This window comes from Gadus chalcogrammus, chromosome 15 (assembly GCF_026213295.1).
Source record: "Gadus chalcogrammus isolate NIFS_2021 chromosome 15, NIFS_Gcha_1.0, whole genome shotgun sequence".
Lineage (NCBI taxonomy): Eukaryota > Metazoa > Chordata > Actinopteri > Gadiformes > Gadidae > Gadus > Gadus chalcogrammus.
The window spans coordinates 3,681,938-3,706,906 of NC_079426.1; the positions used below are offsets into that span (position 1 = coordinate 3,681,938).

Here is a 24,969-nt window from a genome sequence, read left to right on the forward strand (position 1 = left end):
ATATCATATTGTAGGAAGATCTTTGGCTTAACAGATCGCCAACCAATCGCCATGATGATTGCTGTTACTTGCCCTTTCGTGTGATCGTGAATGTCATCGAACGGGAGGCAGATAGCCATGCTCAGGACTGCTTTAGTGGTCTCCACTATCTGTTGATCGCCTGGTTTTGCTTCTGTTGGGAAGTATCATAGCAGTCAGATCTAACAACTAAATATCTTGAACAGTAATGACATCCCTGTAGAAAATGATTTTGTTTCGGTTGTACCTTATGTACGGTTGTACCCTTGTCACACTACCTTTTTGTTGTGTTATTGTCTCCTGCTGCCTGAGATACCTTTTATACATCTTGTCGATGTCCATTTTGGCCAACAGATGGCAGTTGTGGTCAATAGGGATTGAAAAACACCATATCTAAACACAAAAACGGTTAGTAACAGTAAGTGTCTAACATTCGACTTCTAATTGAGTTTTTAAACATGTTATAAAATGTCATAACAATTACCTGTCCATCTGATGAGCCCACTATAAACTGCCTGCTCTTCTCCACAAAAATACAGCAGATCAAAGGAGATGCTGGGAAACATAGAAAGACAGCACAGTTGAGCAGACAACATGGAAAAATAACACATAAAACATGAAATACTGATAACCAGTTCAGCTGAGATTTGAACTGTGTTTACTCCTCGTCATGGGAGAGTATAGAGTGGCTTGTCCAGGTGTTTTGCTTAACTATTACCATAATTAGCATAAACATTGAAAAAATGAAGTGGTTTAGGGTTCACAAATGAATAATTTAAATTTGCAACAAAGATCATAGCCTAGTCGGTCCCTTACCTGATAATACAAAAGACTGATAGCAAACCGCTTTGCCCTTCAGATCCACACCTACTGAAAAGAACCACGTTGTGTTCTGTAAGTATAAAGTCATCGGCTATTGGCGTGTTTTTAAGTGATTGTTATGTTGTTTTTACTTAATACCTAAGGAGCGGTCCTCTTGAGAGGTGTCCGAATTCCTCTCGTCCCAGGTACGAACTCGGCTGCGGTGAGTGGGGGGGGGGCCCCAGTTGATGACATGTTACACACCACTCCCCCTGCTTGGAGTGCCCATATCTGGACTCATCACAGCGTTGTTTTTTTTTTTTTGGATTTTGTCTTTTTTACGTTTTGCTTTTGATCCTAAAAACCTTGCGTTCATGCTTCCCCAATACAATTTTTGTTTAGCCTGCATGTCAAGTGTATCTGAATTTGGAAATAGGCTGGAACTCGCCTTGCACAGATGTTGTAGTTGTGCTAAACAAATAACTCTAACTCTTATGCAGGCCGACTCTGGCTTCAAAATCACGAGGTTCCTGCATATACAATATATAATATATAATTCTATGGACCCTGTCTGTTGGTGCATACAGTGCTAATATAATTATTATACTGTATATATTATGTATAACTTCATATAATGTACTAGTGAATTAATTTCAATATGTAAGTATGACAGTAGGCGTTACCTGTGAGTGCAGTATATTTAACTCTGTTTTCCGTTGCATGCTGCTACCCTCTCCCAGAGTCACAGAAGCCAGGTTAGACCACATCACCCAGTAAAGGACCGATTACTGTCCGCTGCAATTAAGCCGATGGGAATTAAAACATTAATGAAACAATGAAAAATAAATGTCCAAAATGTCAGCCCAGCGTTGCATGCAGTGGCTATTTTCGCCAGATGATGCCAGCCTCAATAATGTTTAATTAGGATAATTAATCATCACTAGGGTTAACAACAACACAAATTAATTCGACATCTGCAATGGTATTTAAGTTTGCTTTAAGCTGTATATAAGATATATTTAAGTTAACATCATCATTATGTATTATTAGCATGGGGTAGTTTTAGCTAATTAAATAATATCATACCCAACATGTACTTCACTTTGAACTTCCTTACCATCGTCTACTCTCTTCTGACAGAGCTCAATGTTCCACACAATGGATGTAATCAGCAGAGGCAGAGCAGAGTAGGACCTGCGTGTCACGTCTCCCAAACACCATCGCAGAGATCTCACCATGGTGGCCCGTTAATGCCAGGGGCTGTGTCATGCACACACACATACACACACGCACACACGCACACACGCACGCACGCACACACACACACACACACACACACACACACACACACAGACACACACACACACACACACCACACACACACACACCACAGCACACCACACACACACACACACACGTTAGCGTAGATGAATTACAGAATTTAAATAAATAATAAGTGTACTAAAGCAGCAGCACTGTGTGGATTTGACCGACCTCCTGGTTAAGGTCTTTCAGGTTGTAACAGAGCAGTTCTTTGCCTCCATGTTGTGTGACACAGTGAGTCGGAGAGCACGCTATCTGCCGGTGAGATGACAACTGGTCGCACGTAAAAGTAAATTTCTCTGCGATCATTTTTCTTAGGGTCAATAATAAAGTGTTCGCCCCGCAGAGATATGTTTAACTGACTACGTTTCAAATATGCTAGGATAAAGGTAAAAGAAGCATATCCATGTTGTGGGAGGTACCCTCTGCTCATGATACAAGAGGTTGCCTAGATACCACATCACAACGTAGTCTGTACTGAAGTGTATTCTTCTTTTACCAGGAGATGGTGCCAACTACCTACCTAACATCTGAGACCCGTCGATGTGTAGTTCCATCATCAAAATAACGACAAAGTCTTGTATCAAACGTTTTATGGTCATATCGCAGTGGGTTCGTAGTGGGTTCAGTGGGTTAATAATCTTTGTAGGCCTACACGGATTTTCGGAAACGTCAGCGGCGTGAAATGAATTGGAAATTATCTTCCTGAGTCGTTCAGAAAGGGGGCGAACCATGGGGCGAACTGTGTAGAAAATAGCGGATATGACTTGAGTTGTAGTTTTCGCGTCTAGCGGATATGACGAGCCTGGTGACTAGCAGACGTCGGATGTCGGGTGTCGGATGCACTTTGCAGCAGTTGGACAATCCCTCAGCAGTGACAGTCCTCGGGATTTAGATGACTGTGTGTTTCTTTTAGCGAGCTACCTTTAGCCAAACAGTTAGATATTGGGGCCAGGCTTCAAAGAGCCAGCATATGATTGTATTTTCAGGTGCCAACGCCTTTCCATTGTTGACTTATTTTCCGCTAGCTTCCACATTCTAGCGTATCCAGTATCATGAATGGGGATCATAACAGCCCGGTGTAATTCAGCTGTCTGGAGATAACTTGTGGTTTGAGCTCTGAGTTCATGCTAGCCGTGTTGATTAGTTGTTAAATGGTCGTGGCTAGTCGGGAGCTCTGAGTTACCTGTTACATTAGCCACATAGCATAGCATAGCTCCGTGCAGCGGTAGCCAAGAGAAAACGGGACTCTATTAGCTAACGCTAGTGGGTTAGCTTTAAGTTGTATGAGTCGTAACATGAAACAAGTCGCGTCGGACACTTTAGGATTCGTTCCCCAGAAGGACATCGTTATAACAAGCTCCTGCCCTATGCGGATAAACTCGACTCTGAGTCCAATGACATCCTGGCTAAGATCAAAGGGAACCTGTCCGAGCCGTGCAGCTGAGGGAGCTATGGCCGGGGGTTCTGTTTTGGACAAGGAGACTCTCCACGTAAGTGTTGATCCACCTCAAGTATAGTCTGAGACCTATTTGATCTAACGCTTAAAGGATAAAGACAATATGATACAGACATATGTGTGTAATCTCTTTTTAGGCTGATTGCTCGTATCGTGTTTTTTTTCGTTCAGCCACATCCACTTGTTTAACTTTGACGTGTGAGTTGTAGGATTCAGGTTATGCAAAGTCATAGCACACAAGACCTCTTGACACACACTAAAAAATACGGAAGAGCTTATTATACCCTCAGGGGGGGGAATAACATCCAAGTATGGCTATTTGATGATGCCCAATCACAATGTAGCATTATGTAAACAGGGTCCAGTGTTGCTTTCACTTCTGTCGTTTCCCATACCCTGTATAATACATAATAATGCTTTTTCTTTTTAAATAAACTTTTTTTTTTAATTATTTCGACTGTTGCCTATTTATATCTCAAATGTTATTGCATACAATAACATATCTTCAAATGCACACAGAAAGAGATAAGTTGAAGGACCATGTCGTTGCTCTGTTCACAAAATTGTAATGCCATAGGTTCATGCATGTCCTGAATCCCTCCCAGTCCTCTTGTTGGCCAAAGCCCACTTTAGAGTGAGTCATGGTCTGCTTGAAATGGAAATCGAAAGGGGAGGTCTGTTCATGATCCTTCCAAGGATTGTAAACAAAAGCATGTGGAAAGGTCACTCACTATTGAGTGAGGGACATTATAGTTTATATAGTGGATGAAACAATCTGATATAACTAACAAAATACATTCCAATAGGATGCTTGAATCGTATTCAATGCTGAACGCCTTCCAAAGTTACCCATTGAATAATGTAAAAACAACAATGTTTCCATGTTGTCCTCGTTTTCCTCAGGTGTTGACCAGGAGGAACTTTTATGGTGTATTCATTGAATTGTTCATTGCTTGAACTCAGCCATTAATCTTTCAAATCTATGACCCTTGCTGTGTAGGTACATGCGTCTGTATGGACGGAAGTTCAGCAAAGAGGACCATGTTCTCTTCATCAAGCTGCTCTACGAGCTAGTCACTATCCCCAAGCTGGAGATCAGCATGATGCAAGGTCTTGCGCGTCTCCTCATCAACCTCCTCAAGTAAGAATTAGTTTCAACAGCATCATCAAAACTTACGTCCCCTCACTCTCCTAGCATGGTTACGCGGTCGTCTTATCTTAATTGCTTTCAATACAATTTTAGACTTTGGTGGGAGTTTTTAAATAGGATCTACATGCAATGATGTTATAATAATAATAATCATAACAACACACTTTGTTCTCCATGTTAATTATGGCCAGAATTCCATGCACAATTGTGGTATTTTTGTCACTCAAGATTGACGGTAGTTGTCCAGCCTGTCAGATTTAACTGTCTGAAGATTTTGCTGACTGACCGAATGATCACTCCAACAGAAAAAGAGAGCTACTCTCAAGGGAGGACTTGGAGCTGCCCTGGAGGCCACTGTACGAACTGCAGGAGCGCATCCTCTACTCAAAGACGGAGCACCTGGGCCTCAACTGGTTCCCCAAGTAAGCCCCAGTCTTTTGGGAGGGGGACTCTTTCTGATATTGGTTGAGTATTGGTGCTGAAGTGTTACCAATTTGATGGGCTATTCCCAGCAATCCAGAAATGTTAATGGCGAGAAATTATCTGAGTTGTCTGTCAACTGTTTTACCAATTAAATTGGGCAAACTAAAATGGTATTCCATTGTCCCAGTGGCTTATCCCCACTTGAAAAAAACAGAAGTACAGTTTCACTTACATTATCTGTAAAGCCACTTTAGTTGGTGTGTCAAAATAGATTTGATAATACTATGTTCTCCGCTGATTACTCAAACAGTTAACAGTTCCTCTAAAGGGACGTTTGAAAATGATAGAGGAAAAAAGTTCTGCTACCCAGAGAAGGGCTGTATCCTAGAAGTTGACTCCCTCAAATTGTCGTTCAGAGAGCCGCAAGACACCTAAAATTCTCTATCTAACATTCGCAGGTTTATCATTGTTATATGTGCATTAGAACAACGGAATAAAACATGATACAGAGGCCTAACATACTTGAATCGCATGACGTCTATCATGGAAAAGAGAATTTTTATTATTACAAGACAACGTCAGAATGTCAGTTCTAACAAAAGACCATCATATTAAAAACCGCCTTGACAGGCAAGTGGCGATATAGTCTCCACCATTATTTAAAAAATATTTGGACATGCTAATTAAACTCTATCTTAAAAGTCCTTTTCTATACGCAGGGAAATGGCGTGATTGTATGCAACAGAAGAATGTTAATCAACACAACTTTATGTCAAGAACTGATGATTGAGCCACCGTGTATTGTTCTTGTCGGGTTAAAGTAAGAAAGATATAGGGTATTCATGCTCTGTAATAAAGCGGTCTTAAGATGCGGGGGACTGTACTCTGGATCCCGTGGTGTTAGAATTGAAAAGCCACAGCAATGATATCGTGAGGGGAAAAGAGACGGATCCAGGTCTGAATCAACTGCTTAGCGCTAGACCCATGGCGACTTGGACTGCTGACTGTGCCTTTCGCTTCCGGCTTCAGATGGCTATCCATTTGTTTAATATCCATCAGTTATTTTCAACATTTAACTTTTTTCTTTTTTTACTCAAGTCTTGTGATATCTCGCATGGCTTATTGCGAAGTCTTGGAAAACGTGTTTTGCGTCAAGCTATCTGGGGAAAGCAAAACCTAATTCTGGATAACCGAAGTATGTTTTTTTTTTCCAAAATGTGTTTGGTCCATGTCCCTTTAGGGACTCCGTGCTTGTTCAGCTCGGGAAACTACACTGTACCAAAGAGAAAGGACTGGAACGCCATAGACCTCTTTGAAAAGGAGTTTATATAACCTGATTTTCCTTTCATTATTCACCACAGCATTGCAGACCATTTCCCACTTGTTCAAATTGCCTTTATTAATCCCTCAAATTTGATTAATGGCACTGAAATTAGCAGCGGCTTAACATATCTCCCCAAGGAAGGTAGTTATGACTGCTCCTTTCAATTTCAGTTAATTATATATCTCAGATTATCATATAAATGCAATGTATTTTTTTTTTCTTCATTTACTGCAATGGAAGAAAAACTCTCACTCCTCACTAACACAACACACTCTGGATGTTCCTCAAATGACGCCTCACTATAGCAACACTATGGGTGACGGAATGGGCCACCTTCCCTCACTCCATTTCCCAGCCCGCAGTGCGAGGTGCTCTTCTATGGTGCTATGGAAACATTGGTAGTTTGTCATTGCCGTGCCCTGAGGGGAATGCTACGGTTGCAGAATAACAAGCTGCACTCACTCATAGCCGGGCCTTAGTCACACGACGCCCGTAGACGCCACACATGTCTTTTAACCCAGGCACAAGATGGTGATTAGCCTTGTGCTACATGTTATATCTATTTCAAATGATTAGCATGTTGAATGTGCTGAACGTGTTCTTTATGCCTTTGTCTCCTCTCATATTCAGTTCTCCACGGCCTCGCTCTTCCTCTAAACTCATAATGATAAAATTGTTTCAGAGGTGGTAAGGACAATCCTTCTCTTTGTGTTATTTTTTGTTACTTTTGAAATCATCCTTTTTACGGCACCTGTTTTAATGATGCATGAGAAAAAAAGAAAGAAAGAACGAAACAAGCACCAAATGCACCAGGCCCCACCGTTTTTAATTTGGTAGTGTAACGGGAGCACAATCAATACCATGTCAATGTTAACATTCCACTCATATTGGAGACTGTCGCACTGCAGCTAACTGAAATGCTTTCTTCCTACCCCACCGCCCATCTCAACCATATCCATTTTAATGTTAATTTATTTTAATTTATTTGTCTTGAACATACATTTCTGTTCAAAGCAAATCATAACAAAGCTAGTGAGAGGTAAAGAAATACACCGGAAACCACTCACACACCCACAGTGCTTTCACGTCTGTTCACTAGGTTTTTGGCTCACCTGCTTGTATGATAGTGATGGCTGAACACCCTGCTTCTAAAGATAGTCTAGAGCCCAATTATAAACTTCCAAGGATAACGGGGAGGTTCCTGACACAGTTGTTTAACTCGTAGGAACCGAGTAAGGTGAAAGTGAGGGTTTGCTCTTGGTCATAGTGTATTATGTTGGGATTCATCTCTTGGTAGCCCCTAGCCTCTGTGTTTTCGCAATAGGATGGCTCACACTCATTTCAGCACTGATTTGAACTTGAGGTTAGCTGTATTCTGGCTGGTAGGCTTGTTTTATGGACCACATTGCAGTAAAACATCGAGCCAAACCTATATGCGAAATGTTTGTATGGGAATATTGTAGAGGGCACCCTGGATCTGACTACCTTTCATTGAAGCTCCTCTGGAAATGCATGGATGAGGTGAAACTGTTGTTGTGGTTGAGGGGTGGGGAGGTTGTAGCCAGGCATTGTAGTAGTTATAGGGGGGGGGGTATTTAGGGTGATGTGTCTAGAGCTTTCAGCCATGTCATGTGACCAGAATTGTACCTTTGCCAGCCAATGGTTGAGGATAAACAGTTTAAGAGTTCACAGACGTATCAAAGCTTAATCAGTTCTGGCAGATAAACAGAAGCAGATACACATTCCAAACAGCTTCTTATTGCTGTAAGTCAACCAAGTGTTGACAAACAGCATAGATCCATGCTATTGCTCCATGAGTTAGGGGAAATGGTTGTGTTAACAATCTGTGACAGCAATCCAATTTTTTGGGTTATTTTGGTGACATAAATCCTTAGTGTTGTAGCTTCATTGTTTCACTGTTTACTTACTACACGCCTGTCCCTTATGTTCGTGTTTTTATCTACGGTGTTTCACTGTACACTGATGAGCTGTGGAAGGAATTGATGTGTGCATGCAGTCAGACTCAGTCTAATTGCATTGGTGTGGTCATTGTTTCTCCAGAACTGTTCATGTTGATTTAACGTGGTATTTTGGTGTTGGCATCTCACCGTGTTCCTCTTTCTCTCTTTTCTTTCCAGCTCTGTGGAAAATGTTCTGAAAACGCTAGTCAAGAGCTGCAGACCGTGAGTACATCTTGCTTACTTACAATGTTTCATAATTTCATTGTTTGATTTCTATTTGAATGGTCACATGGTTGTGGTTCTGTGTGGACAATTTCTTGGCAAAATTTCGGCGTGATTGACTTGTAGGATTTTGGTTATGCAAAGTCATCGCTTACAATGGACTACACACAGCACACCGTAGGGAGGAGCTTATCATACCCTGGGGGAATCGGGGGGGACGTCATGGCCAAGTACGGCTTTTTGGTGTTGTCCAATCACATTGTAGCATTATATAAACAAGATCCCATGTTGCGTCACTTCTGTCCTATCCAATATACTGTAGAATGCAATAATATTAACACCATTATTAGCAGTGACCTGTCATGAAGGATTTTTAAAAATGTTGCCTGTTAACTTAACAAATGTCCCCTGAAAGTGAAGCATTTACTGTCAATGTCTTCGCTTTGCTGTGAGTTGCAAGTGTTTAATATAGTTAGAAACTATATTGGAATATCACAGGTTCACCTCCCTGGGCCTGTCTGTCCCTGTAGTCATGGCTGTTTTTAATCCCTTAATCAAAAGTTGTTTATTGTTCTCTTTATGTATTAAGTTGACCAGAACTTGCAAAAGTATTCCCCTTATGAAGCCTGGAATCATCAAAAAATGCACTACACTTTTGCCCTCCTATTTTGCATGTATTGCACTACACTTCATACACTACAGTCAGTGAAGCAGCCTTTATATCCTGTCTCACTCAGGACGTTTACGCCACACAAAACGCGGCTTCGCCCCCATCAGCAGGTCCTCCGTTGTGGCGGCCGCCGTCGTGTGTGCATATCCGTGGCGGAACATGTCTCAAGTGCCAGGGCAGCGTCTCTCCGCTTGCACTTAGGCCGATAATCCTATTATCTCGTCTAATTCGGTCGTGTGACAGTTTCCTGTCACTACGAGAGGGGAGAGTGATTGTACGGCAGGCTGCAGTGCCGCTGTGTGTGGACGGGGCTCTGGGACGTGTGCTGCGTTGGCAGCGGCCAACAAAAGGCCCTCAAGTCGTCCACAGAGGCTGCGTGCTGAATGGGCACCCTGGGTTTTACAGGAGCACATGATGAACGCGTAAAATCAGCCACGAGTGAGGCTGAGCTTTCTTGTGCCGCAGGATTTATTCAAGAAACGATACTGGGAAAACTCTTGGCTAGTCTAACCTTCACACGCTTCCCTTTACACATATGGCCTTTGTTCCCACTGATCTTGATAGCCTCCGGACAATGCGGCAGTACAGCACGTAGCACTTTGGTGTCTGTTAGTACACAAGGGTCCATAAACAGACGTCCTCCTGCAACAGCTGCCATACATCTCCAATATTGGGTGTATGTCTCGGTAACTTCTTTATCAGATGGAGATCCTGAATTGACGTCATGTAAAATGAAGCAATGACCCACGAGATGGTTTGCGGGGGTTTTAGTTCAGCTCTGGGGGTTCGTTAGGCAAGATGCAAAGGATTAAACCAGGCTAGCATACTTGGTTATGTTGGTGGCACATTAATACTAGAAGTCAGTTGTTATGCGCTCACAGGTGGCGTCTTGAGTATTTCACAACAGCTTTGAGGCAGTCAGAATGATGGACCGGAACTATCCACGTTATAACCAAAGGGAAAGAAGCCAGTGCTCATGCGCATGTACGTCTCCCTTTCTAGATATTTCCCAGAGTCGGCCACCCAGGAGATGTTGGAGGAGTGGAGGCCGCTGCTCTGCCCCTTCGACGTCACCATGCAGAGAGCCATCAGCTACTTTGACCTCTTCCTGCCGACCACCCTGCCCCCACACCTCCACCACAAGGGCTTCAAGTGAGGAGACACAGTCCCACTTAAAACAGCATCCACAATGGACGCATATGGGGATCTAGCACACGGGTGTGGAGCCTTTTTACTGAGAGATTCTTGTTCTGACAGGTTGTGGTTCGATGAGCTGACCGGCTTGTGGGCCTCTGTGCAAAATCTCCCCAGCTGGGAGGTGGTGAGTACATGCGTTCTCCTACTTGTTCATAGCAGTGAATGAATGGAGTGGTGCAGGCTAGAGGACCACGGGTCTACCTGAACCCTAGGATCCGAGATCAAAATGATCGGATCCAAAAAAAATCTGTTAATTCGTTTTCAAATCTCTAATCTAATTCGCCGGTAAACACCTGGGAAATGATAATTTTGGATCATCTTGTGCCCTTGAAGACCTCTAGTGCATGCTCTACAAGGTTAACCATGTTCCCAGTGTGTGAGTTCTATCTTTTCTTCGCTTTGCAGCATCTGGTCAATCTCTTTGCCCGCCTGGCCAACGACAACATCGGCTACATCGACTGGGACCCTTACATCCCAAAGGTTAGCGCCGCATTCACTCACCTCTGTGCAAATCTTTGCTGTCATCTGCGACCTTATTTATTTGGGTGTTTGTGGCACTGTGTGCTAATCACGGGCTGATGGGGTTTATAACCTTGCTGCCAGAGAAACCAACTATCTGCCGTCTGTTGACATGATTAATGGTCACAGGTGGATGCATTGCGTCATGTGTATGCAACTCTGTAGTCACATTTTTTGAGATCTGAACTATTTCTTAATATACCGGTATTACATGTGTTGCAGAGCGTTCACTTTGCACTTCACCAAAACTCAAAGATGTATTACAACACATCCTCTTTTAGATATGAGAACCGTCATTTCCAGCAATTACAAAAACGTGTGTTTAATGTTGTTTCGTCTCCCATTATAGATTTTCACCCGAATCCTGAGGAGTCTGAATCTCCCTGTGGGGAGCAGTCAGATGCTGGTCCAGCGATACGCAGCCAACGCCTACGACATCAGCCACGTAGTCCTCTGGGTTTCATCCCTACTGGTCAGTGAATGGCTTTCACAGCGGCCTCTTCTTATCATATAAGCTTATCGTGCCTTGTTCATAACATCTGCTGTTCATAACATCTGCTGTTCATAACATCCAGGGAGGACCGAGCCAGCAAGCCCAGGCCCAGCTCAGTGGCCTTTTCAACAGCATCACCTCCTTCTTCCACCCCTCCAATCATGGCCGCTGGCTGGTGAGGTGTTTTTCACTTCTTCCTATGTGTTCGTGGACAATGGAAGAAACCATTTCACTAAAGAAAAAAATGGATCATAGAAAAATCTTCTGGAGTTTTCCAGAAAGATTCTGTTGCTTCCAGAAAACCCGGAGTGATAGGAAATGACATGAGTGTGTTTACAGCACCGTGGGGGTGCTATTAAAAGTCATTAGGATCATGCTACATGCCTTTCTTTTTTCAGGGCCCACTCGCCCCCTCCATCCACTCCGGGATCCGTGTTCATAGACAAGACATGTAATCTTTTCCAGGGGGAAGTTCAGTGTTTACTCTCTGAACTAGTGCCGGGAAACCTAAGCGACAATATTTCTCTCAGCAGCATTCTCCTTTCATGTAAACAGTGTTTTGCAATCTGTTCTGCGTGCGAATAATCTCTTATTGAAGGAATGCACCCACCCCCCAAAAAAACCCGAAACAATAGTATATCAATTACTCGCCCTTTATAGATTTTCATGCCAGAATAAATACAGGAATGCCACCATTCCTTCATTGTAAGCATGCTTCCCAAAAAGACAATCAATCTCCAACAAATTAAATGGAATCACAAATCAGTTGACAGTGACTCGCATTACTCATGCTGCTTAATACAAAATGTATCCACTCGAATGGATAGCGGGTCCCAGAGAACACAGATACTAAAGTGTAGGTTACACGTAAATCAAAACACGAACCCCTGCCATGCAATCAAAACACAAACCCCCGCAAAACAAGAGTCTCCATTTCCTTGATGAAAGATAGACATTCAGTATAATCTTTAAGCGTGTGTGTGTGTGTGTGTGTGTGTGTGTGTGTGTGTGTGTGTGTGTGTGTGTCTCCGTGTGTCCGTGTCCTCCACATGGTTCTCTGCTACCCTCCCTTACAGCTCAGTGCGTCCTGTCTCTTCTGAAGGCCAGGCGGCCGTACCCTGGCACTCTCTGCCCTATGTCTCACAATGCGTTCCTCCGTCTGCTCCTCTCCTCCAGATGAAGCTGATGAAGCTCCTCCAGAGGCTTCCCGCCGCCGTGGTGCGGCGTCTGCACCGCGAGCGCTACCGCAAGCCCACCTGGCTCACGCCGGTGCCTGAGAGCCACAAGCTCACGGAGGAGAACATCACGGACTTTGTGCAGAGCATGATGCAGCCGGTGCTGCTGGCCATGTTCAGCAAGACGGGCAGCCTCGACGCGGCCCAGGCCCTGCAGAACCTGGCCCTCATGAGGCCCGAGCTGGTCATCCCCCCGGTGCTGGAGAAGTGAGTGGTGATGTGGGGGGGACGATTCCATTTGATTCCATTTTTTTTTTTCTGTTTATTTTGAGATGGGCCGTTTTCACTTTCAGTGTTTGGAAAGTAAGAAGAGTGTGTATGGCTTAGTGTTGGTGTGGTTGTTTTTAATTAGAACCCTAAGGCCCCTTGATTCCATTGTCCTTTTACATTTCTGAAGACTGAGTGAGTTGGGCTGGTGACGCTTTGTTTTTAAAGTGGTGCTTCAGACCTGTTGTGTTTTGGAAATGATGAACGCTTATGCCTCTTGATTACCAGAGGAGGAATAGGATTACATTAGTCTCCATTACATGTGTGGGAAACTGTGAAATCTGATGAGCTCTCATTGGTTGCCTACAGTCAGGGAGAGGAAAAAGAGACAATTGAAAGAACTACAACAGACAACGACAAACACTGAAGATATGAATGGTTGTCTCACTTTGGTTTCTCCGGGCAATGATATTTATACAACAACTTGGACGGTGTGACCATGACGTAATTCCTTTTGTTTTTCCATTTCCCAAAGGCCTCTACCACATGCGTCCCCAACCTTCCATTGCTCCCAGTTTGCACAATGTATAGATTAATGTGTCAACCATCAGATGTATACGATAAAATACGTTGGAACGTTTTGGTACTTTATTTTAAATTTGAGCATTTCAACATTGGACATCGTTAGAAGTGTCAATCATTTGTTCCCTCGGAAGATTTACGATAATGTATTTTCAATACGTTTTTACTCCTAATGAAACTCACAGGACAGACGGTACAATGTCCGTCTTATCATCCTTACCTCCTCCTTCTCAGGACGATGAGGATGATGACGATGAGGATGATGATGATGATGATGAATGTGGTCTTTGATTGACAGGACCTACCCCGCCATGGAGACCCTGACGGAGCCCCACCAGCTGACTGCCACCCTCAGCTGCATGATCGGCGTGGCCCGGAGCCTGGTGTCTGGGGGCCAGCGTTTCCCCGAGGGGCCCACTCACATGCTGCCCCTGCTGGTCCGAGCCCTGCCTGGGGTCGACCCCAACGACTTCAGCAAGTGCATGGTGGGTGTCCCGCCCGTTTCTCTCCCCCCCCCACCCCCCCCCCCGCTGATCACAGAGCTCCGGTGCTCCGGGTAGAACCCATGCACGGACGTCATTTTGAGAAATGATACAGGATACGGATGTTTTAGTGAAGCCAGGACAGCCTGTTAATCTCTGAACGTCATCACCCCTGACCCTGCAGATAACCTTCCAGTTCATCGCTACGTTTGTGACGCTGGTGCCTTTGGTCGACTGCTCCTCTGCCCTGCATGAGCGGACAGACCTGACGGAGGTGAGTCACTCTTAGCAAGTGTGTTTGTGTCTTTGTTGACCGTGGCGGCAGTCATGGCCCCGGAGCCGGATTGCATTGTTACATCTGTAATCTCCTTCGGCATTTCAGGTGGAGCGAAAGCTGTGCTCAGCTTCAGCGGAATTTGAAGACTTTGTCCTTCAGTTCATGGATAGGTATTTTAATCTTATTTCTTGCTGCTTGGATATTTTTGGGTTCTGTAGGGTTGATGAAAAACAAACGTGTTAACTACTTGGTTTAGCAAAGCATTAACACAGTTTCTTTGTACAATCCATTGAATTCCATTGTCCCCTTTCAATGTTTATGTGTGTTACATAGTGTTAATAGTCCCTAATCTTGTATTTTATAATAACTGATGCTGAGTGTGGTTTATCATAGTGCTGCCTTCGTGGCCTGGTCATTCTTGTCAGAGTTTTTAATCTCAATGAGTTTTCCTACTGGTTAAATAAAGGATTGATTGATTGATTTATTATCAGGAGCTGGGGCAGTAAATAACTCTGTGTGTGCGTTCTTCAAGGTGTTTTGCGCTGATAGACAGCAGCACTCTGGAGCAGACTCGCGAGGAGACGGAGACGGAGAAGATGACTCACCTGGAGAGCCTGGTGGAGCTGGGCCTCTCCTCCACCTTCAGCACCATCCTCACCCAGTGCTCCTTGGAGATCTTCAAGGCGAGTCTCGCCTTCCCGCCTACCTTCCCTTCTCTATTTCTGTCTTTCTGCTCCTCCTCATCTCCATCGCTCCTTCTCTCCTGCGCTCTCTCTCTCTCCTGTGCTCTCTCTGTCTGGCTCTCTGTCTGTAACACACACCTATCTAGTGTGTTGATCAGTGTTTCCCCCAGAAAATGGACCGCCGTTTCAGTATTACCGATGCATTATTTACCTTTATTTATACATACTTCCACCAATTTATAGTTGGTGGAAGTATGTTTTCTTTCCCTACGAGAGTTTTGAACTTCTACTTGTGATTGCATAATAATAAAAACAAATATATGAAAAGAAATAAAAAACAACTTTTTTATATAGATATATGTTTTTATACATTGGTAGTCAAGGCGGGGCCCTATTGTTGTTAAGGGGGCCGCCTTAACCATACACTGCTGGGGGAAACACTGATTGATACCTTCTAGTATATTGACACGTGTCTGGTTTGATTTGTGCAGGTGGCGCTGAAAAAGGTGTTCAACTTTGCCACCACCAACATCTTTGAGACCCGTGTGGCTGGGAGGATGGTGGCGGACATGTGCAGGGCGGCCTCCAAGGTAACGCGCACACACACTTACACGCACACACACACAGGCAGACGGACAGCTAGTGTCTCCTTGCGTTGTCGCGGTTCTCACGCCTCTGCTTCTCCTGTTCGCAGTGTAACCCCGTGGAGGCCTTGAAGCGCTTCGTGCCGCACTGCTGCAACGCCATAAACCAGATAGCTGTCAGTAAGTGGACGAGTCATATTCACCAGAGACACGCGAACGGTATTGGCGTCCCGCCTCATTCACACTGGTTAAGCAGCAGCTCACAGTACATCAGTTCCAATAAAGCAACGTTGCGAATGGCTTGGATCAGTCGTTTTCCAACGCTTGCATTAAAGCACATCTGAAACCGCGCACACTAGACCAATGCAGCACTATCTGGGAAGCTTCCTGGTTAGTCATTCTCTGCACACTGCATCGCTTCCCCAGATGAGGAGGTGTTGAACGAGGAGGAGCTGGACAAGGAGCTGCTGTGGAATCTCCAGCTGCTCTCCGAGGTATGTTGGAGCCCGAGAAACTTAGTTCATTGTGCGCATGCAAAGACAAGTCCACTGCCGGGGAATGCTTGCCTGCTGCAGCCCCCAACCCATCTACTAGTGCAGACAAAACCTGAAAGAAAACATAAATCACAACAGCAAAGTATTGTTTTATATTTTATGCATAACTATATCTATTTTTATAAAGCACCAAGAGGGCTGCCATCCAATTTCTTTGTATCCTGTGCAATGACAATAAAGAATTATATTCTATTCCATAACTCGTATCAGAACCAGATACATTAATATAATACTAATATATTATATCATACGGTTATAAAATGCGATACTAAAATGTATTATACTAGTACTAATACATTATTAAATACACATAGTGCCGAATTATTAGCAGAAGTATCCAAAATTAAAATGTAGACGGAACAAGCAATAACCATTTGACAAGATCTGAGTTTGCTGGACGCTCACGATGGCCATCTCTCCACCCCCCCCCTTCCAGGTGACCCGTGTGGACGGGGACAAGGTCCTGCCCTACCGGACACAGCTGGTGCAGATCCTGCAGCTCACTCTTCGCCTCAAGTGCAAGCAGGGCTACACCCTGGCCTGCAACATGCTCCACCACATCCTGCGCTCCACCGCACTCATCTACCCCACCGAGTACTGCAGCATGCCCGGTGGCTTCCACCAGCACTCCAGGGACCGGCTGCCCATCAGGGTGACGCACGCACGCACGCACGCACGCACGCGCACAGAGTCGGATAAGGGGTTGCATGTTATTCACAGCTAAAGAAATCTTAATGTAAAAAAGACTCTTCTTGAAACTGCACCCTTACTAATTGCGGTTCTTTAGATTCTTTACAGGCTTGGTGGCCCTTTGTCTTTCAAATGTGCTACTCTGAAACTGTCAACATTTGAAACTTAAATGTGGTATTTCCGTATTATACAGCATTATAGGGATGTAGTATCGATGTATTTTTTTTTACTTCTTTACTTCCTTATTTAAATCGCAAGCAGAATTCTTGCAGAGCGCTTGCACCCAGTATTTATTTGATGCAAGTGGAATGCATTGTATCACATTCTTGTGTATACCAAACAGGGCAGAGTATTATACAAAGCTCTCCAATATAGCAACGGATCTGTTAGGAAAGCAACAAATGATGCAAACCACACCCCATGCGACACAAAGGCAGCCCACCGCAAAATACTAAAAGTGTCCACTCAGACACAAAAAGGGCTTATGTTTGTCTTTATTGTCGAAATCCAAAACGTTTCCGTTGTAGTGGGTTTCTAAGGTGGTTAACCTCTTTTCTGCATAGTGGACAAGACGAGGTTCCTTTCTGGCTGGTTCTCAGAATAGATGGCTGTAGTGCAGACCTACAATGGGTTGTGTTTAATCAACCATTCATAAAGCAGCCTCCGCTTCCATAAAGAAAGAGAGTCTGCCAAGTGAACGGGTCAATCCAAATTGCTGTGACCATGGTCGTACAACTTGACTCTAGTGGTGCTATATTCTCTCCGGGGTATCGTACCTAATAATAAGAAGAAGACCGAACGAGATTTGACTCCTCGCCAGGCGTAACTCTCAGTCGGGTCACACCACACGCAGTGTGACCCAGCGCTGATCGGTGTCTCTTTGTGCTTTTGCGTCGTCGCCCGGCGTGCAGGACTGGGGCCGGCCCGGGGACCTGTGGAACCTTGACATCCAGTGGCACGTGCCCTGCGTGGAGGAGACCTCGTTCGCCTTCTACATCCTGGACCTCATCCTCCAGCCGGAACTGCAGCGCCTCCAGAGGTTCTCGCAGGGAGAGCTGGAGATGAGCCGGTAATGAATCAACCACCTCGTTAATATCTGCTGTTATGAATTATGAACGTTTTTATCTGTGCTGATGGATGCGGTTTTAACGGGTGGTTAACTTTGTGGGTTCCAGGGAGGACGTCCTGCAGAGTTTGGCCATCGTTCAGCACTGCCTCTTGGGAGCTGGGAGCCTGATGCCTCCCCTGAAAGGAGAGCCAGTCTCTGAACTGTGAGCGGCTGCAATACAAATGTGTACACACAACACTATTCACCGAAGAGGAGTCAAGCGCCAGCAACAAATTATGCCACGATTAGTGTTTAGTGTGGAGAGGCAAGAGGGAGATTATCTAGCGAACCATTCAAAGTGGTCTAGTGCATTAATGCATTTTAACAGCTCAAACAAATGAGCTTCCCCTTCATTCCTGTTTTTACGATCTCTATTCCTAGCATAGGGGACCCTTCCTCGCTTTTAATATTTCTTGACCAAAGGACCTTCTATTCTCAGTTCTACCACTTGTGACGGTCACGCATGACTTTGCGCCACCTCCTCTCATCCCTAGGGTTCAGAGTATGGTGAATCTGGAGGAGACTCGCCTCTACATCGGTAGGGAGTACGGTAAGGGCCTCAAGGGGAACCGGGCGGAAAAAGCCAAGGTCGTGTTCCACATAGTGTAGTGGTAGCGCCCAAGTCCTGTGGACTAACCGTGTCGCTCCCTGTCTGCAGATGTGTCCAGGGAGAACTACAGGGACGCCATCTGTCGTGTGATGAGGCAGCTGCTTCGTAAGTTGAATGTTTTTTTCATACTTTATTTATGGATATAAGTTTGCACTTAAAAATTAATAGACTAAGGATGAACATTTTGTTTATTGCCATTTATGACATGAGGATTAGTCTATACCATGTTACTATAACACAATTTCACAAGAAATGGAAACATAGGGAAAATGGCATTGTTTTTCATATTTTGTGTCTTTAAAATAAACAACATACATTTTCTTCATTCAAGTTTTGTTCAAAACGTCGTTATAATATCAAATCGTGAACCCGATATCGTGTATCGAATCGTGAGCTCAGTGAATCGTCACACCCCTATATCATGTATCGTATCGAATCGTGAGCTGAGTGAATCGTCACACCCCCTAGATATCATGCCAAATTGAAAAATCCCTGATCCACCGTCTCTCATCCCAGTAAACAACGGCTCTTCCCCTGTTTGTTTCAGACTACATCCTGGAGCACTCTGAGGACGACACCAAGTCCCTGTTCTCCATAATCAAGGTAAAGCAGGATTGAAGAGCGGGCTGTTGACATCCTTTGTAAAGAGAAGGGGCCGAGACCGTGAACATGAAACGATTCTCGTGCTGCTGTACGGTGACCTCTCTTACATCTGCGTCTTTGCACAGATCATCAGTGACCTGTTGCACTTCAAAGGCTCCCACAAGCACGAGTTTGACTCCCGCTGGAAGAGGTTCAACCTGGTGAAGAAATCGATGGAGAACAGGGTGAGTGAGTTTCTTCGAGGCATCCTGACGTCTGCGTGCAACCGCAGAAGCGTGTCAATTATAAATAACGAAGCGTGTCAATTTAATGATGTACCATTTTTCCTTCTCAGCTTCACGGCAGAAAGCAACACATCAGGGCCTTGCTCATAGACAGAGTCATGCTCCAACACGAGGTACATAAGCTCCCCGTGGGGCGACGGGTAACGCCACAAATGAGTCATGCTCCCCCCCCTTCCCCCCCACATACGTAAACATTGCATTCTCTCGGCCGTCACTTTGCAGCTACGTAAGCTGACGATGGAAGGCTGCCAGTACAGGAGCGTTCACCAGGACCTCATGAAGGATCTGCTGAGACTTTCCACCAGCACGTACAGCCAGGTGAGGCGTCAACGCGGCGGTGTGTTTTCGTAACACACTCTGCGACTCCACAGGGGGTTAGCACTTAGTGCCAAGCCCCTGCCGGCTCTGACTGACGTGTTGACCTTGGGCTGCCGGCCGTTCCTCCTGCCAGGTGCGGAGTCGGGCCCAGGGGGTTTTCTTCACCGCGCTGGGAACCTACAACTTCTGCTGCCGAGACCTCATCCCCCACGTGCTGGAGTTCCTCAAACCCAACCGCAGAGACGTCACGCAGCAGCAATTCAAAGTATGTACCGCTGAGGAGGAATGAGAGAAATGCCAAATAATAACAATCGAATCCGCGGTCAGACTCGGTTCAAACTGCGTAGGGTCTGTTGAGACGTGGGATTATTTCTATCAATCAATGCTCTCGCCTCAGTTTACATCCCTGCCACTTCTCTTATTGGCCCTTTCTTTTCTTAATGACTTGTGCGGGTCAGACATCATTATTAGGGATAGACCCATATCGATTTTTTTAGGACTGATACCGATTTTTTTCATCAGCCTTAGCCGATGACCGACAAGCCGCCGATTAGGGCTTTGACTCCGAACTTCATTATTGGAATATAATTTGAGTATCAAAAAAAAAATCGCAAGACCGGTAACCATAGCAACGTCGGTAAACAAACCTCGCGAAGCCCAATCCAGGTATTCCAGGCATTTAATGGGCAAAATATTATTAATAAATATTCGAACATATTCAAATATCAATATTAATAAACAAACAAACTTCGAATATTATTTTTTTGGCAAAAAGTCAAAGCCCTACCGCCGATACCGATTTTCTTCGGTATCTGCGGATGCCGTTACACGTAAAAAACGCAAATATCGGCCGGCCGATATATTGTTCGATCACTAATCATTATACTATAATAACTATCTTGTATGCAACTGATGGCAAATTCATTCTCGGCAAGGGAAGCTTACAGCTAGGTAATGGATGTGTTCCCATCTCGGCTGTTCAACTGACCCCCCGTGCGCGTGCCTCTGTCCGCAGGGCGCCTTGTACTGTCTCCTGGGGAACCACAGCGGCGTGTGCCTCGCCAACCTGCACGACTGGGACTGCATCACCCTGACGTGGCCGGCCATCGTGCACTCGGGGCTCAGCTCCGCCATGTCCCTGGAGAAGCCCTCCATCGTCCGCCTGTTTGACGACCTGGCAGACAAGATCCACCGGCAGTACGAGACCATCGGCATCGACTTCTCGGTAAGCGTGCGAGAGAGAGAGAGAGAGAGAGAGCCCCCAAATTGCCCAGTGCCATGCAGTACACTTTCCATAGGTGGGCCAAATCAAATAGTTATCTGAGATAATTCGTTCCTTTAGCTGTTGGGTTTTTAAACAAGCTGTAGGCCTAGCTGCTATAGCACACACACTTTAACAAGAACTGATGAACCCTTTATATCTCATTCCATATATATTTTTTTTTATTTTATTTTATGACATGTATTGGCCGTGTCGACTACTGTTTGCAAACAAAATTGCGCCTCGGGGACAATAAAGACGATCCTATTCTAGCCCCCGACTTGCGGACCTATTCTCAAGTCTGTCTTTAGAACCAAGATGTCTCATGGAATCAATTGAGGAAATGTAAACAGAAGTGAGGGAATATTTCTAATGTGAAATTGTGATGTGTTGCTGTCTCGCCTTAGGTTCCCGAGGCGTGCATCGCGGTGGCTAGTAGACTGATGGTGGCCGGGAAGCCTGTCCCTCCCCAGCCGGTGCCCACAGAGGAGGAGTTGGCCGTGGGACGGAAGACGCAGCAGAACAAGAACACTGACTCAGAGGGGTGAGGGCATCGTTAGACCGCATCGCCCCTCCGGGCTCCATCCTTGAAGTCATCCGTCTGTATCTGTTCCCTGGAGTTAATCTGTGCTTAAACGGCGCAGGCTAGTGCTTAATTGTAATGGTTTGGTCGTAGCCATGCCCTCATGAGTACAATGCCTCCCCCTGTCTGCATGACGTGTACTCTCCGAAACAAACATCCAGCAACGCTTTCTCTTTTTCTAGGAAATATGAAAGGCTAGTCGCTGATCTGCTGGACGGCATCAGCAACAGAGACATGTGAGTGGAATGAATCCCTGTGCGATGCTACCCACACGACAGGATGTGTCTTGAGCTTGCGTGCGCTAACACAGCTTGTGGCTCTCCACCAGGCCGTGGAAGTTTGAGCACATCGCCATCGGCTTCCTCTCGCTGCTCCTGAGGGACGACCTGCCGCTGCCCGCTCCCGCCGTGCTCTTCTTCGTCAAGAGCCTCAACCACGACTCCCTGCTGGTCCGCAAGGTGATGAACGGTAGACTGGGCGCCCCCCCCCCCCCCCCGAAGGGTCTGGGGAAGAGCGATACATTTCTTTCTGATTCCGATACGTTTTCGCGGGAGCCAATCACCAAGCTGGGCTTTTCCCCCTGGCGCGCTATTGGCTGGTTTAACACAACAACGACAGGGAAGCGACGGCAAGCAGCCAATCGCGTACAGAGTCAGTTGAAATAGGCCCGTTGATCACGCCTCCTGTGCTGAAGAAAATAACAACAGCCTCCCCAGACCAAGCTCAATCTACCATGGAGCTTGGTAGTAGCCAGGCTAGATGCATGGTGAACACATGACGAGACGAAACCGTGGCGATGGGCACCACACCTGGTGTGATGCAATGCGTCCTTTATAGTGGAGAATAGGATTCCTTTTTATTGTCATTGCTCAGAGTACAGCGAGAGGGAATGGCAGTTCTAACCGAGCTTTCACATATTTAAGTTTGAAAAGTTCAAACTACTCGTTTAAGCTGCTACAAATTTATAAATATAACTTTTCTGTATCCTATAAAACAATAAGATATAAAATGTAAGTAACTCAAAAAACAATAATATTTTAAACAATAATTCACAGTGACCTACTTACCAGATATAAAAATCGAGCACAATATAAAAGTAGTTATAAACTAGCATCCTATCTATCTAGTTAACCACCCCAGACCACACACTATTCTTCAGACACTCTGGAGATCCCCTTCATCCTATTTCTCTAGAGACGTTCTGTTTGAGCTGTTCCCTTTCCCTCCACCAGGTGGCGATATCGGCCGTGGCAGGGATCATGAAGCAACTGAAGAGACCCCATAAAAAAGTGCCGGTCGACCCCCTGGAGCTCTGTAAGCAGGAGTCACACTTAACGAATGACCGCCGTCAGCTCGGGTGCGTGTCTGACGTCCCCTCTCTGCCCACCTCCCTACCCCAGGCGGGGGGAAGCTGCCGAGCGGTCTGGCCGCTGGGGACCGACCGGACAACCAGTGGCTCCAGTACCACAAAGACAGCCTGCCACAGACCCAGCAGGACTGGGAGAGCTGTGTGTTCGTGGAGAAGACGCACTGGGGCTACTACAGCTGGCCCAGGTGTGTGTGTGTGTGTGTGTGTGTGTGTGTGTGTGTGTGTGTGTGTGTGTGTGCACGATAAATGTCCATAATTTGGGGCAACGTCCTCATCGAAATCGATGGACTGCCATAAGTAAGTGTGTGTGTCATTCTAACATTATCTTTGTTTACCCATTGTATAGAAAGCTAATGTCGTACGCCCCACCTGAGGAACAGCCAAAGCAGAACCTGACCAGAGAGGAGATGAACGAGGTTGGAGGCGTGTGCTAGATGATGAATCCCACATGCATGCTTAATGTTACCGTCTTTTTCAACATAAAACATCCTCCCCCCTTCACCGACGGTCACGTCCTTCTGTTCTCTCTCTCTCATGACAGCGGGAGCAGATCATCTTCGACCACTTCTCAGACCCGGTGTTCATCGCCCAGCTGATAGAGTTCCTCTCTCTGGAGGACCGCAAGGGCAAGGACAAGTTCAGCCCCCGCAGGTTCTGCCTCTTTAAGGTGAGGCCCCACTTTGTAAAACTATGCTTCTTTTTTTGTGTGGACCTTGAACTAATTAAAAAGATGCAGGGTGAAGCCCATTCTCTCCATTTTCAAGGGTAAAGTCATTTGTTTCACCACCAGATGGCACTATCTATGGCTAAATCTTTATTACATTGGGCTTGGCTCCATGGATTACCTGGAATGACTATATTCATTTAAGAGTGTTGCATAGATCTATTGCACCTGTTTTCTGTCGGGAGGGTAAAACATGTCAGAGGGGCCTGTAATGCAAATTATTTTCAGTTGGGTTTTATTTGTATAAAATGTGCATTTTTATTTTGAGATTTGTTTTAAGTCGTATCATTTTCCATGAAAGAAAAGTTCCAAAAATGTTGAGACAGAGGCTGTCCATTAAGAGAAAATCGAAATCAGAAAGTCATCTTTAAAAAGAATCACAAAGCGTAATCGTCCAAGAAGATTGCACTTGGTGCATCTCTAGGAATAACACGCGCCGTCAGCGTTATCGGTGACGGGAATCGAACCTAAGTCGTCACAAGCCATACCCTCCACACGGTCAACCTCGGGGGGTCTAGCCGCCGAGCCCCCCCCACACCCCACCCCTCTCCTGACCCCGGGCTGCCGTCTCCCTCAGGGCCTGTTCAGGAACTTCAGCGACGCCTTCGTGCCGGTGCTGCGGCCCCACCTGCAGCGGCTGGTGGCCGACTCCCACGAGAGCAAGCAGCGCTGCGTGGCCGAGATCATCTCCGGCCTCATCCGGGGCTGCAAGCACTGGAGCTACGTCAAGGTACCCCCCTGGAAGTCTCTCAGTGTATTATTCTCATGTATTATCGATCGCCTATAATGTCGTTCTGGAATCAGGCCACTGTGCGCCCATGTCTCGCTGCACGGCTTTAAAGTAAGGGGTGGGATTAAACGAGTGTATACTTCTTCCCACTCCTTCTCAAACGTGTTAAGAAAAAAGAAAAATAGAGCCTTGCTTCTGTCATTTGATAACATGTTTCTTGCATATTTGATATAACAATTTTAAATCAAATAAATAAAAATAGAAAAGTACATTTTAAGATGTATCAACAGTGAGAGGTCATGGCTGTACGGCGGACTTCCTGGTTATTTGTGTATTCAAACCTGTGGATGTATCATCCGGTCGTTGACTAAGTGTCGCTCTGCTCTCCCCCCCCAGGTGGAGGGCCTCTGGGAGGTGCTGTGTCCGCTGCTCCGCACGGCTCTGACCAACATCACCATCGAGACGTACGCAGACTGGGGAACCTGCATCGCCACCGCATGTGTAAGCCCTGCCCCCCCCCCCCAC

General features: G+C 45.6%; 1 protein-coding gene across 1 annotated transcript in view; it reads left to right on the forward strand.

Moving 5' to 3' along the window:
* Positions 1-2,948: 2,948 nt before the first annotated feature.
* Positions 2,949-24,969, forward strand: part of LOC130405009 (proteasome activator complex subunit 4B-like) — a 30,805-nt gene continuing 8,784 nt past the window's right edge. Inside the window, 40 exon segments of the mRNA XM_056609965.1 lie at positions 2,949-3,489; positions 3,492-3,569; positions 3,572-3,635; positions 4,602-4,742; positions 5,057-5,173; positions 7,129-7,185; positions 8,637-8,681; positions 10,354-10,503; positions 10,609-10,672; positions 10,954-11,028; positions 11,417-11,539; positions 11,643-11,735; positions 12,737-13,002; positions 13,883-14,069; positions 14,251-14,340; positions 14,449-14,513; positions 14,876-15,026; positions 15,518-15,616; positions 15,721-15,790; positions 16,037-16,104; positions 16,601-16,816; positions 17,766-17,923; positions 18,030-18,125; positions 18,457-18,512; positions 18,621-18,677; positions 19,120-19,175; positions 19,301-19,399; positions 19,510-19,572; positions 19,682-19,777; positions 19,911-20,042; positions 20,793-21,002; positions 21,446-21,582; positions 21,804-21,857; positions 21,950-22,079; positions 22,854-22,935; positions 23,022-23,175; positions 23,337-23,406; positions 23,532-23,657; positions 24,292-24,444; positions 24,841-24,945. Of these exon segments, the coding sequence (XP_056465940.1) occupies positions 3,429-3,489; positions 3,492-3,569; positions 3,572-3,635; positions 4,602-4,742; positions 5,057-5,173; positions 7,129-7,185; positions 8,637-8,681; positions 10,354-10,503; positions 10,609-10,672; positions 10,954-11,028; positions 11,417-11,539; positions 11,643-11,735; positions 12,737-13,002; positions 13,883-14,069; positions 14,251-14,340; positions 14,449-14,513; positions 14,876-15,026; positions 15,518-15,616; positions 15,721-15,790; positions 16,037-16,104; positions 16,601-16,816; positions 17,766-17,923; positions 18,030-18,125; positions 18,457-18,512; positions 18,621-18,677; positions 19,120-19,175; positions 19,301-19,399; positions 19,510-19,572; positions 19,682-19,777; positions 19,911-20,042; positions 20,793-21,002; positions 21,446-21,582; positions 21,804-21,857; positions 21,950-22,079; positions 22,854-22,935; positions 23,022-23,175; positions 23,337-23,406; positions 23,532-23,657; positions 24,292-24,444; positions 24,841-24,945 (4,314 nt within the window). The 5' untranslated portion in view covers positions 2,949-3,428.